Source organism: Typha angustifolia, chromosome 9 (genome assembly GCF_048772165.1).
Source record: "Typha angustifolia cultivar Huaian chromosome 9, ASM4877216v1, whole genome shotgun sequence".
Lineage (NCBI taxonomy): Eukaryota > Viridiplantae > Streptophyta > Magnoliopsida > Poales > Typhaceae > Typha > Typha angustifolia.
In genome coordinates this window covers 11,549,944-11,562,225 of record NC_133247.1, presented here as the reverse complement: position 1 = coordinate 11,562,225, position 12,282 = coordinate 11,549,944, and the positions used below count along the sequence as shown (strand labels likewise).

General features: G+C 35.5%; 1 protein-coding gene across 2 annotated transcripts; it reads left to right on the top strand.

Moving 5' to 3' along the window:
* The first annotated feature begins 118 nt into the window (after positions 1–118).
* LOC140766739 (ubiquitin receptor RAD23b-like) lies at positions 119–11,096 on the top strand. 2 transcript variants are annotated; one of them, XM_073106329.1, is made up of 13 exons: positions 119–325; positions 3,465–3,626; positions 4,430–4,468; positions 4,549–4,607; positions 4,702–4,743; positions 5,664–5,841; positions 5,922–6,077; positions 6,154–6,219; positions 8,569–8,616; positions 8,724–8,833; positions 9,666–9,747; positions 9,811–9,951; positions 10,827–11,096. In XM_073106329.1, the coding sequence occupies exons 1-12, from the start codon at positions 260–262 to the stop codon at positions 9,922–9,924; spliced, it is 1,122 nt and encodes a 373-aa protein (XP_072962430.1). In that variant the 5' UTR covers positions 119–259; the 3' UTR covers positions 9,925–9,951; positions 10,827–11,096. The 2 variants fall into 2 exon arrangements, with proteins under 2 accessions (XP_072962430.1, XP_072962428.1); XM_073106327.1 differs by having other exon boundaries at positions 120–325; positions 9,811–9,932.
* The last annotated feature ends 1,186 nt before the right edge of the window (positions 11,097–12,282 follow it).

Genomic DNA, 12,282 nt, shown 5'->3' with positions numbered 1-12,282 from the left:
CTCCAAATTGCCACTTGGCTTCATATCGATCCCCAACCCCAAACGTGTGGGTCGAGCCTATAAACATCTAGGACTAGATAAGTAAAAAGTAGTCGTAAGTGCCGGATACCGCGACGTATTAATGCGGTCTTTATACCTATAAACATTGAATCATCTCTCTCTCTCTCTCTCGTGTATCTTGCTAGGGTTTCTCTCTACTGCTTCTTGGAAGCGAAGATTCCCATCGAAAACCTAGCGACACACCGATCGATCGGCCACGATGAAGCTTACGGTGAAGACGCTCAAGGGCTCCCACTTCGAGATCCAAGTGCAGCCCTCCGATACCGTGAGTCCTTCGTTTCTTCATTCCTCTTTCGATTATTTGATTAGTCTTTATTCGGGTTGAGTTTTTGGAACAATTTTTGATGCTATTCTAGGATTCCGTTATTTAGCGAACAGAACTTTAGGGCAAAGTGACGATTTTTCCGATGCTGTCGAATGTTTAATTGAGTTTGATTTTGTATATTCTTTATTTAGTCGTTAAAAGATTAAAAAAAAAGTTAGGTTGGATTCAAAGAACGAGCTTTTATAGACAATATAGAGTGTAGATGCTAGCAAGATTGGAGTAGAGGATAAGCTCCGCTTCCAATTTCCGAGGGATCTCCAAGAGTTGGGAAATGGAATAATGATCCATGTTAGTATATTTTCTATCTTTAGATAGAATTATTAAGATGGTTGAGTCGGTCTAAGGAATAGAGCTTGCCTATACTGTTGGAAAAGATAGATTGTTGGACCGTGCAACGGTCAATCCCATGAGAGGTGTAGTTATATGACTGGCTGTTTTGAATTAGACGCATTATTAATTGTCACATATGCTGTGATTAGGATGCATGGAAGGTTCAAATGCTATACAAATTGAGTATTCAGTGTAAATAATAGTATACTATATCCGTGCAAGTATATGTATTATTAATTAGCAATATGGTTGCAAACATAATAATTAAGGTAGTATATTGGACTGGTGGATAGATGCGTACATCTATTAGAGGCATGTCTAGATGTCATTGAGAAGATCAAAATGTTGGTATTTTCTTGAAGTCTCATGTTTTTTTAGTCCTAATCTGTTGCTACAGTAATAATATATCTGATTTCTCAATGAATTTGAAGGATAATGCTTGTGAATTCTAATATGCAATTACAATGTCATTTGCATCATTATGTTGCATACTTGCATGTTTGCTTGGATTCTTGGACCATTGATTGGTCAAACTACTTGAATAACGGTATGTTAGTATAGTTGGTTGAATCCCGTTCTGTTGGTGTTTGGTTTTATCTTCAGGTCAGTAAACTTGGACGTGTTGGATCTTTGTATCATTGGGTCATTAGGTGAGGCTATGATACACTATGAGATTTGAGAGTAGTTTTACAAGTTTCCTTAGATCTAAGGTTTGAAAACTCGGTATAGGGATCGGGATTGGCCATCCGAAAAAACGATACGTATTGGTCATACAACCGCCTATATTAGATTTGACCATTTTTTAATCATATAAATTCTAAATATTATTTAAAAGTGTAAAAAAAATTGAAAATTTTTAGAAAAATGATAAGAAAATAATAATTATTCACATATAGAGTCTAAAACCTAAAAATTATATTAACTTATTCAAAACTTTGATGAATATCGAGTTGACTCTCCCTTCTCTCTCTTTTCCTCCCTTTCTTTATTACTGTCAAGACAAATTTATTTTTTTCTAATTTTCGTTTGTTTCTTCTCTCTATCTCTTTCTCTCTTATTGCCATAAGGCAAATTTTATTTTTTTATTTCTTCTCTCTCCCTCCTCTTTCTCTCTCTCTCTCAATCTCTCTCTTTCTCCCTCTCTCTTATTGTTGCATGGTATTTTTTTTCTCTGATTTTTTTCTCTTCTCTCCCTTTTCTTTCCCTCTCAATCTCTTCCTCCCTCTCTCTCTCTCTGTTCCTCCCTCTCAATAGATTCCTCTCTCTCTCGTCTCTCTGTTATTGCAGCAGATTTTCTACTGCAGTAATAGAGATTGAAAGAGAGAGAGTGGAGAAAAGAAAGAGAGGAAGAAGAAGAAGAGAGAGAGATGCTAGAGGGAGAGAGTAGAGAAAAATGAGAGTGATGGGGCACCAATGAGAGAAGAAATTAAAAAAAAAATTAGAGAGAGAAGAGAATTGGAGTGAGAGAAGAGAGAGGGAGAGCCCGTATCGGAGGGATCAACCGAAACTTGGAACCATGCTTAGATCTTCAAGCAAAGAAAGGACTAAGGAGCGCCACAGTTTTGATGGCATCAAATGTCATTTGTAGATATGTAGGTAAATATACGTGAGCTTGTCTATATTGATTTGTGGGTACACTAGCTGTTAGATAGAATCATGGCAAGTAGAAACAATTCGCCTTCTATATTGTGGATGGTGAATGTTTTTGTTTTTCTTGTTAAGATTCACTAAGATTGCTATGTTCATTAACTACCAACTCAAGAGGATAAATCTCTATTTGATGGCTATTCATCTATGGAAGAATGTTTATTAACATATTGGTCGAGTAAATGCGTATATTGATAGAGTAGAACAAATTTTAATTTAGATAAAGTACAAAGTGAGATAGATAAGCACACAATTTCGATGTTTAAGCAAGTGTACCATTAATTTTTAACAGTAAGTACTTGTGTCCCTATGGGATTTTCTAGTTCTTTGTTAATAAAGCCCTCAAAAATTGCTTGTACAACTGAGTTTGGTTACAACAATCTAACTTAAGTAGATATATGGGAGTAGGAACTGCCTTGTTACTTTGTGTATGTGCTAAGAGGATTTCATTTTAACTGTAACCTATATAGATGAGAATTAAACAATTGGCATGCTCATCATGCTTTAGCTTTCCACAACCTGCACCAACTGTCCAAAATGGAGAGGTTATGTGTCAATTACCATTTTGGACTGACTACCTTTGAATGAATTTTAAAAAAAAAATCCACACATACCGGCATGGACATGCTCAAAAAAACAAAAAAAACAAAAAAAAGAAGGAAACTGACTAATTAAATGGTTAAAAGAAATAAAACGAAGTTCTCCTTGAAGAGGATTACGGTTGATTATAACCATGTAATCCTTCTAGTTATGTTAGGATGTTACCTGAGAAAAAATAAAGTGGTCATATTTAGTAACTAGAACCATGCTTAATATTTTGCATTGTTGATTTCCAATTTACTACCAGCATGATATGATTAATTGCTTGATTTAAGATGAATTCGTATTATCAATTTACTTGTTGATATTGATTGTCCTTGCCACTATTGTTAGTATTTAACTCTGCCAATATAACTGTATATTAAGATTCAGTCATTCATTTATTGCTTATTACCTTTACTATGAAATGATTGTGAGGCATGCTTTCCTTTGTAATGTTATATTGTATCTATGTGCAAGTTATCTAGCCACTGACAATTTTCTAGTTCCCTGAATTTTTCAGATTATTGCTGTGAAGAAGAACATCGAAGATGTACAAGGAAAGGATAGTTACCCATGGGGGCAACAACTCTTGATTCACAGTGGGAAAGTTTTGAAAGATGAAAGTACATTAGAAGAGAATAACGTTAGTGAGAATGGTTTTCTTGTTGTCATGCTCAGTAAGGTATATCTCTGCGGCTCTGCACTAAACCAGATAGATAATAGGCATTTAGGCATAATATGCCACATTTCATATTTATCCTTTGCTTGCTTCATATTTTGTAATGCATATTATACGTGCAATTTCTGGAATTTTGTGAATGTAAGGATTTTATATCTTGAAATTCTTACAAAAGTAAATGCATCTACAGAAGGAGACAGAGCTTTTTCAAATTTTCCTGACTATGGGACAGAAAATATATTAACATACAGCATTCTTTTCCTGTCTTGTCATGCCTAAAAGGGCAGCTTGCTAGATTAATCAGTCTCAAAGATACTTTTAAGCACACTGAAGAAGAAAACATCCAGAGGAAGTTGATTTTAATCAAAGTAATGGATATCATATTCGTGTAGGTCTTTTAGTGCGTCCCTCAAATTTTATTATGAAAATATTTTGCAAATGTTGATAAATATTTGAATTAAGAAAGCTATACTACATGACGAACTTGAGAAATGGTTTTATTATGAAAATCTTTTGCAAATGGTGATAAATATTTGAATTAAGAAAGCTGTACTACATGACGAACTTGAGAAATGGTTTTCATACTAAGTTGTATTCCTCACATTATGGCTAATTATTTTATTGCTGCCTCGTCGCACGTCCTGATTTTGTTTCAGTATGTAATACGTAAGATATATTGCATATCTCATGAGTCCAAACTCTGTTGTTTGCTTAGTCAATCTTGTTCGGCATTTAGTTTCTTTCTTCGTCTCTCTTGTTTATTATTCTTGCTGTCAAGGCGCTGATTGCATGTGGTATCTCCACAGAGCAAAAGTTCAGGTACCAGTGGAGCTTCATCTGGCCAGGTTACTTTCATTGCATAATAAAAAATTTGTGTACTCAGATATCTTCTTATAGATTCTAACTCAACTTCTACAATTGATAGCTGTCAGCAGCCCCTGTAGTCAGGCAACCGGCTACTCCAGAGGCTCCACCACAAGCTCCGTGAGTTCAACTAAGTTGCTTCATTTGCTTTCACTCTTTTCCCATAATTTTAATTAGCTTGCTCATATTCGCTATCCTTTTGTTCTTTTTGTAGTGAATCAAATCCTGCAGCTGGATCTGAAAGACCAAATGCAGAGTATGATGCTTGTTTGTAAATTAGCACTTTGTTCATATTATCAGCTTAAATATCTTGTTTACCTTTTCGATGTCTGTGAAGTATAGCATTTAACTGGGGTTCCTTCTTTGGTTGGGTTGGGAGGGATTACCTCCGGTTACCTCAATCAACTATTATACCTTTCTCTGTAACCACTTGTGAATTTCATCTAAGCAGATATCCACTAGCTTCATTAACAAATGTTGCATTTATTTTACATGCTAGTCAGTGATAAAGTGTATTTAGGTCTTTATTTTAACTTGCTTGTTTTGACAAATACTACTAAGTTTCATGTACATATAGATGTATTTTAGTATTTACTAGATTTATGCATGGACAAATGTACTTGTGTACAAGACTACAAGGTTAATATTTATGGGATTCTGTTCTGCTGGACTCTTTCCAGCTTCACATAGGTTCCCACAATAAACTCTTTCGTCCACACCACTTTGAAATGTTTTCCAGGTCCAGAGTATAGTCTCTTTACTTGGCGATGAGCTTACTATGTTTCTTTGCAAGTACCTATCCTGCCTGAATTGTTCTAGAGGATCTAGTATCAGTTCATAGGGTTGATGTCCTTAGATTGTTACCTCAAAGGAATTGGATAATTCTTCATTTTGAGTATTGTCAACTGTAGATATATGCTTTATCATGTACTTTGCATCAGTGGAAAAAGGCTTTGAAAATGATGGTATTATAGGTTTATATGAGTCAGTTTCTTTCATTAGGACATGTGCTGATGTTAGGTGTAGTCCATATTCAAGTGTCTAACTTAGGGAAACAAAACAATATGACACGTACGGAAGCATAATAAAATAGTATTTTAGTATGTTATATTTCTGCTTGTTAATCTTGAAGAAAAGAATGCAAATGTAATTTTGACTTATCTTGTTTCTTGGTAGGGTTTCTGCTGATGCATATGGTCAAGCAGCATCCAATGTAGTTGCAGGCAGTAACCTTGACCAGACAATCAACCAATTGATGGAAATGGGTGGTGGTAATTGGGACAGAGAGACAGTTCTTCGAGCACTCCGTGCTGCCTATAACAACCCCGAGCGAGCTGTGGAATATTTATATTCTGTATATAAATTTTATCTTCAGTTAGAAGTTGATGTATTGACCTAAATGCTGGTAGCCAATGATTTTCCTTTTCATGTTAGGGTATTCCAGTAACAGCAGATGCTGCTGTTCCAGCTGCCTCTTTCCCTTCATCTCAAGCTTCTGGTCAGGTGGCAAACACAAGGGAAACTGGTTCTGCAGGGGTGCCAACTCTCTCTGGAATACCAAATTCCTCTCCTTTGAATATGTTCCCACAGGTTCAGCTCTCTTCTGGTTGTGTTCATTTGTCCTGCAATTGGGGTGGCATTTAACCCATGCTTAATATTGTATCAGGGGTCTCCGAGTACAGGAGTGAGTGCTGGAGGTGGATCTCTTGATTTTCTAAGAAACAACCAACAGGTTCTTTATTTTTGATGATCTTCCTCTTCACTTTATGGTTTTCCCTAGTAATGTCTTGTAGCATTAGGTGTCATTTTCTAAGATTCTCTTTTTCTTTTCCCTTCATGAACTTGGAAAATAAGAAGTTGTGCTTGTGCTAGTTATCATTCAGTAAATGCTGCATTTATTTATGCTGTAAATTTCAATTTCTTCCATGTTGATCATTTGAAAACGGGTATCATTAAAACCACAACATGGTGCAAATTTAAAATTGGATTTATACCACTAAACACGAGTATAACAGTAAGAGTAAGTTGAATCCATAGAGAGAAAATGACAATGCATCCAAATTAAAGATCATTGATAAAATATATGAAAATATTTTAACTACGTGAATAATAGCGAGTGATTTAAACTAATCGCGAAATATACTAGAGTACTTGAGAGAAAACAATTTAAGAAATTCTTGGGTTTATAATTCACCTAAGTCTGTCTTGTAATCATGGAATCATGCGAAGTATTTCACTCACCCATGCATATTCCATCTACTGAAATGCAACACAGTGACAATGAAGCAAAAATAAATTAATACATGACAATTTATGTCCTAGGCATAAGTTATCTCCAGAATACTATGAGTTTTTAAAGGCTTAACTTATCTCGGATTCAATCAAGCATGATATTGTAATTTGGAAATAAAGAAAAAGAGTTTTGGTAGATGTGTGGCCTCCTTTAGAGACCTTGAATGGCCATCTTTCATTCCTTTTCTTCCTTTGATTTGTTGAAATATTTTCTTGGTAATAATAGTAATCAATAACCTTAAAGGAAAGGTTTGTCTGCTAACTCTGGCTTCTTCACATAACAGTCTTCACACCTATTTTGGCCCCTTAACTTAAACTCCTTCCCAAATGAACGATTGTTCTCAGTATCTCAAACACTCCCTGGTTTGCCAATATTGTTAATTACCTGGCGATTGGACTAGGATGGTCCAAAAAGGGAAAAGCTATATTCATTTTCTGGGTGGAACATTATTTTTGGGAGGACCTAGAACTTTTATATGTGTGCCCTGATCAAATGATTAGGTATTGCATTCCTGGGAGTGAGTTTCATAGTATTTTTCGCTTTTTGCCACACTCGGTTGTGTAAGATGCTTTTCAGGGAAGAAGACTGCAATAAAAGTGTTGCGATATGGAGTCTACTGGCCTTCACTCTTCAAAGATGCACAAACCTTCTGTTGATCTTGTGAGGGATGTCAATTTGTCAGGAACATGTCATGAGGAGACATGATGTCTCTTTTCCTCATTTTTGCTGAATTTTTTGATGTGTGGGGGATTGATTTCATAGGCCCCTGTTCCGCCTTTGTTTTAATTATGACTACATTCTGGTGGCGATTGACTATGTTGTCAAGTGGATAGAAGTAATGACTATCCATACCAATACAGCTAGTACGGCAACTGATACAACTAGTACAGCCAATCTGACTGATACGTATCATTTTCCGAAAGACCGTTTCCGATCCCAATTTTTCGAACCTTGATTTTATCGTTCTATTTTGTTCTACAAAATTAAATAACCCATTAAATAAGTCATTGATTTTGAACAGATTTGTGCATGTAACCCAGATTTTATAAGGAATTGACAAAGTAGATGAATAATTTATTATTTTGATTTCCATATAGAAGTGTACGAAATATATGAAATAGCTGTCAGAACATAGTTTCCCCAAAATCTATTTTTTGCCCCTTATACATCCAAATTCTGAAATAGCTATGAGAACATAGTTTCGTAGCCCTATAACGTAGCTTTCTAATGCCACTTGAATAAAATCAATAAGAGATTTGCTGAAGAAGTTACAGTCAAAATACCAAACAAGTGTCTATGGGACTTGAATGAGATTTCCATTTGGCTGCCAATCAATTTATCATTCTATAATCACCCATATCAGTTCTGATCGTGATTTTGTTCCATTTTCTTCACCCATCAGATATTTTGGGGAAAGTTTCATCAGGCTCCTTTGTTCTGCAAAATTAAATCAGTTATTGCATTTAAACCCTGACTTCATTATTTTTCACATGTTCATATAACCCAAATTTTATAAGGAATTAACATATTAGACCAATAATTCATAAATTTGGCACAAAACATCATATAAAGTATGCAAAATATATGAATTATCACATGTACGGTTGAATGGTTAGCTTTTCAAATCCCATTTGTGTGAATCCATCATCAGATGATGTTTTATTGTTTTCCTGGTTCAGCCTGAGCAAATCAGAAAGTTGTGACATAATTAATATTTATGTACTATTTTTTATAAGTTCATTTTCTTAAAGACTTATTAACGTCATGATTATGTTGATGATGCCTCAGTTTATAGCTTTGCGAGCAATGGTCCAAGCAAATCCACAAATTTTGCAGGTTTGTTTCTCCTTAGATGCTCAAAGCTACTGCCAATTCTGTTTATCCTTAGATGCTCGAAAGCTATTGCCAATTACAGATTTCACTGAATTGCTACTTTATTCCAGCCAATGCTCCAGGAATTAAGCAAGCAAAATCCTCAACTTTTGAGATTAATTCAGGAGCATCATTCTGAGTTTCTTCAGCTAATAAATGAACCTATCGAAGGTCTTGAAGGGTAAGCTTTCTGCATGCATGTTTAACATTATTCATATATGTCATTTGTGAGTTCTCTTTTATGTACATCACCTATGGATAGAAGACTGCTTTCAGTAGATCACTTGTCTTTATTTCCTTTTTCTAAGATGACATTGGATTTTTCTTTTTTCTTTAGTACGTTGAATCTTTGATTGTACTGAGGAAGTTCGTTTAGATTAAGCAACAGCAGAATTTGTGTAGTCAAGTTTCATTTGTCAAGAAACATATATCGTTTTTTACAAGAAGCCAGTATATACCTATAATTACTCACACTGGGTTCAGTATTTACATTACCGGTCATGCTATAAGGGCCTTTTGAGTTGTAATTATCTTGGGCCTCTTTTATTTATTTGGGTCTATTGTTTTGTTATTAATTGGAGATCATAAAGTTGCCTCAGATAGACATTATTTAAGTACTCTTGTTCAGGTAGGCGGGTTCTCGCTGTCTGTTTCACACAATGGAACTTTTCTTTCGTAGGTCTTTAGCAGCATGTCTTTTCTTGTGTCCCACCTAAGTACCACACAAAACTTGTAATATTTATGGGAAAAGTACTAAACTTTCTAATTCAGTTTCATGCTGTAACTATTCTATTGAATTTTCTGACTTCCATTTTCTGTTCCTGTTTTTGGCTACATTTGCTTGTTGCAGTTATATTAGTTTCTCTGAATTTTCGTTTTTTAAGGTTCATCCATGAAAATGAGCCTTTGATGTTTTTGGAGGAACAGAAACATTTTATATCTATATCCTTTCTCCACCTCCACTCTGCATTTTGTACTACTTTATTGTGTTTCCTGGTACTGTTGTTGTTCAGGGATCTGTTCGATCAGCCTGAGGAGGATGAGATGCACCATCCCATCAGTATCACACCCGAAGAGGAGGCGATTATTGAAAGAGTATGCTTCCTGTCATTTATTCTGAAATAATTTAACCACTGGCTAATGAATGTGTTTCCTCAGCTTGAAGCGCTGGGATTCGAACGAGGACGTGTTCTCGAGGCATTCTTACTCTGTGACAGGAATGAGCAGCTGGCAGCAAATTATCTATTGGAACATGCGGGTGACGAAGATTAGAGATCAAAGTGCGCACTTCTGCTTGAGGTCCATTAGTCAGGGCCTTTTTTGTTTAATTCACTGCCCTTGTGCTGTTCTACGCCATTCTCAGTCCATATTAGATGTCTGAACTCTGGAGAAGAGCACAGATTTTCATGAGCTGCTCTAGCTTGGTTTCTTGGCTACGTCAGTTTGTAGCTAAACAAGTCAAGCTTGTGACTTCATCCGGAACCAAGATTCAACTGATGCAATAAATAAGTGAATCTTGGATTTGTCCTTTTTAAGCTGGTCCAAGTATAAAACGTGCTAAGCTTGGAAAAAAAATTAAGAGTTTAAGTTTAATTTTAGCCTTAGAATGGCATAGAACTGTTGACAAAATTGGAAATTAGGATATGGTCTTGTCAGCCATGAGAAGCATATATATATATACACACACACTTCGCTAAGGGCGCTGGTGAAAAAAACTTATCATTTTATTTAGTTTTAGCCATGAAAACAGTCCTGCTGGGTGTAATATACTGTCAATTATGGAAGCTAAGAAGATCTTCCATGTGCTAGAGATGTAATGATATAATTTAATCATATTTTGTGAAAATTAAACCTGTTTGATGACATTTCAAGGTCAAGCAACAATACCTATGTATCAAGTATTAATGACATTATGAAGATCCAAAGTACTCCATGCTAAAATGGATTTTTTTTTTGTGACAAGTATGCTTTGATGTTCTCTAAGCACATTGTATCTTCAAATAATCAGCCAGTAATTCTTGAACTGAAAGATTCAGTATTGTTATCATTAGTGAAAAGATTTCATCTCATTGCCTTCATATGCTTTGATTTGAATTGCATCCTAAAGAGGATAAATTTTGTGTCAAGCAATTATCAAGCCTGTATTGTCACTAACACAATATGGCTTATTGCAGGCAGCAGCAAATACCTGGCGAAGTTGATTTGACTTATTCAAGAACGTCATGGATTGTCTCAGTTTTTTAAGAGACTTCAGGACTGAAGGCAGGTCTTTCATTCTTTTCTGACGGCAGACGGTATTGTCACCTGGTCAATGACCCTTTTAGTTCTCATCTTGATATCCTGTTATTGAGTGATGACATATGATAGATAATGATTCTTTTGGAGGTTCATATTTGGATGCTAATGGCAATCTTGGACTACTCTTCTCTGTGTTCACTATATAACTGGTTTCTCTTACAGGTGAAGGTGCTTAATTTAGTACTTTTTGGTACGTACGTATCTATAAGTTATCGAAGATCATGGTATACAACTCAATTTATTCAGTTGCCCTTGTGGAAAAAGTATACATGTGTACTAATGTATTTGAGCTGTATAAATGCCAAAAAGTGCGGGCTGTCCATGAGCAGGGAACTATGTGTTAAAATTTGAGCCCCTGGTATTTTTTTCATAAAGTTTCATCTGCACCTATTTCACTCCAGAGACTAGTTTTTGGTAGCTAATACCCATCATCTTCCCATGTATTAGTTTGCCAATTGCCATATAGGAAAACTTGGTCATCAAGGGCTAAAGTGGATTTACCAATTCTGATATGCTAACTTGATTCTCCTTTTCCCTCCCCCTTTCTCTTCCCCCCTCCTCTCTCTTCTTTCTTTCACCTTCCCATGTTTTGCTGCACTTTTCTAGACCAGACTCCACCTTTCGCCTCTGCCGCCTCTTTCATCTCCATCCTCTTCGTCGCAACAATGCAGGTCTATAACGTTGGGTTTTATACGGTCTTGACGGTGCCTCAGGACGTCAACTCTCTTTCTTATTGCCTTTTCTTAAGCCTCCTGTGCTTCTGTGTTGCTTTATTTTCATAAGTGCTTGTATCCATTCATGTTTACTTGATACTGTGTTTTCTTCTTGTTAGAACAGTGTTCAACCAAGTGAGGCTTGTATTGAGTGATATCACCCTTCCTCCCATTTCTTTCTAGTCTATTAATTGTAACCATTTACTTAAAAGCTATAAATATATTATCAACCAATGTACTTTCTCCAGAAAAGAAGGTGAGATGGAGAGTTAATGAGCTACAAAGAAGACCACATGATGTAGTTTTTGACCATACTAGTCTTGCTCTAATAAAAACGCTAAACTAATAATTATATTATATCTAACTAAAAATACTTAACCTTTTAGCCGTTAATAAAAAAATATTAAACTGATTAGTGTTTTTATTAAGACTACAGTGGATTAAACTCTCTTTAGTAATAACTTTGTGGAGCAATTTATTTAGGTAAAAAAAAAATTAAAAAAATAGGTCTAGTTTGGTCAAAAACTTCACATTATGCCCCCAAAAAAAAGAAAGAAGACCACTGTAAAAAGCCAAATAAAAAAATGCCTAGTTTGCAATCTAGAGGGCTTAAATTCAT

Excerpts from the sequence above, each read along its gene's own strand:
- LOC140766739 (XM_073106329.1), top strand. The coding sequence starts at position 260 with ATGAAGCTTACGGTGAAGACGCTCAAGGGCTCCCACTTCGAGATCCAA. Across the intron at positions 6,078-6,153 it reads CTTTGAATATGTTCCCACAG|GGGTCTCCGAGTACAGGAGT; the intron begins GTTCAGCTCTCT and ends ATATTGTATCAG. Across the intron at positions 8,834-9,665 it reads CCTATCGAAGGTCTTGAAGG|GGATCTGTTCGATCAGCCTG; the intron begins GTAAGCTTTCTG and ends GTTGTTGTTCAG.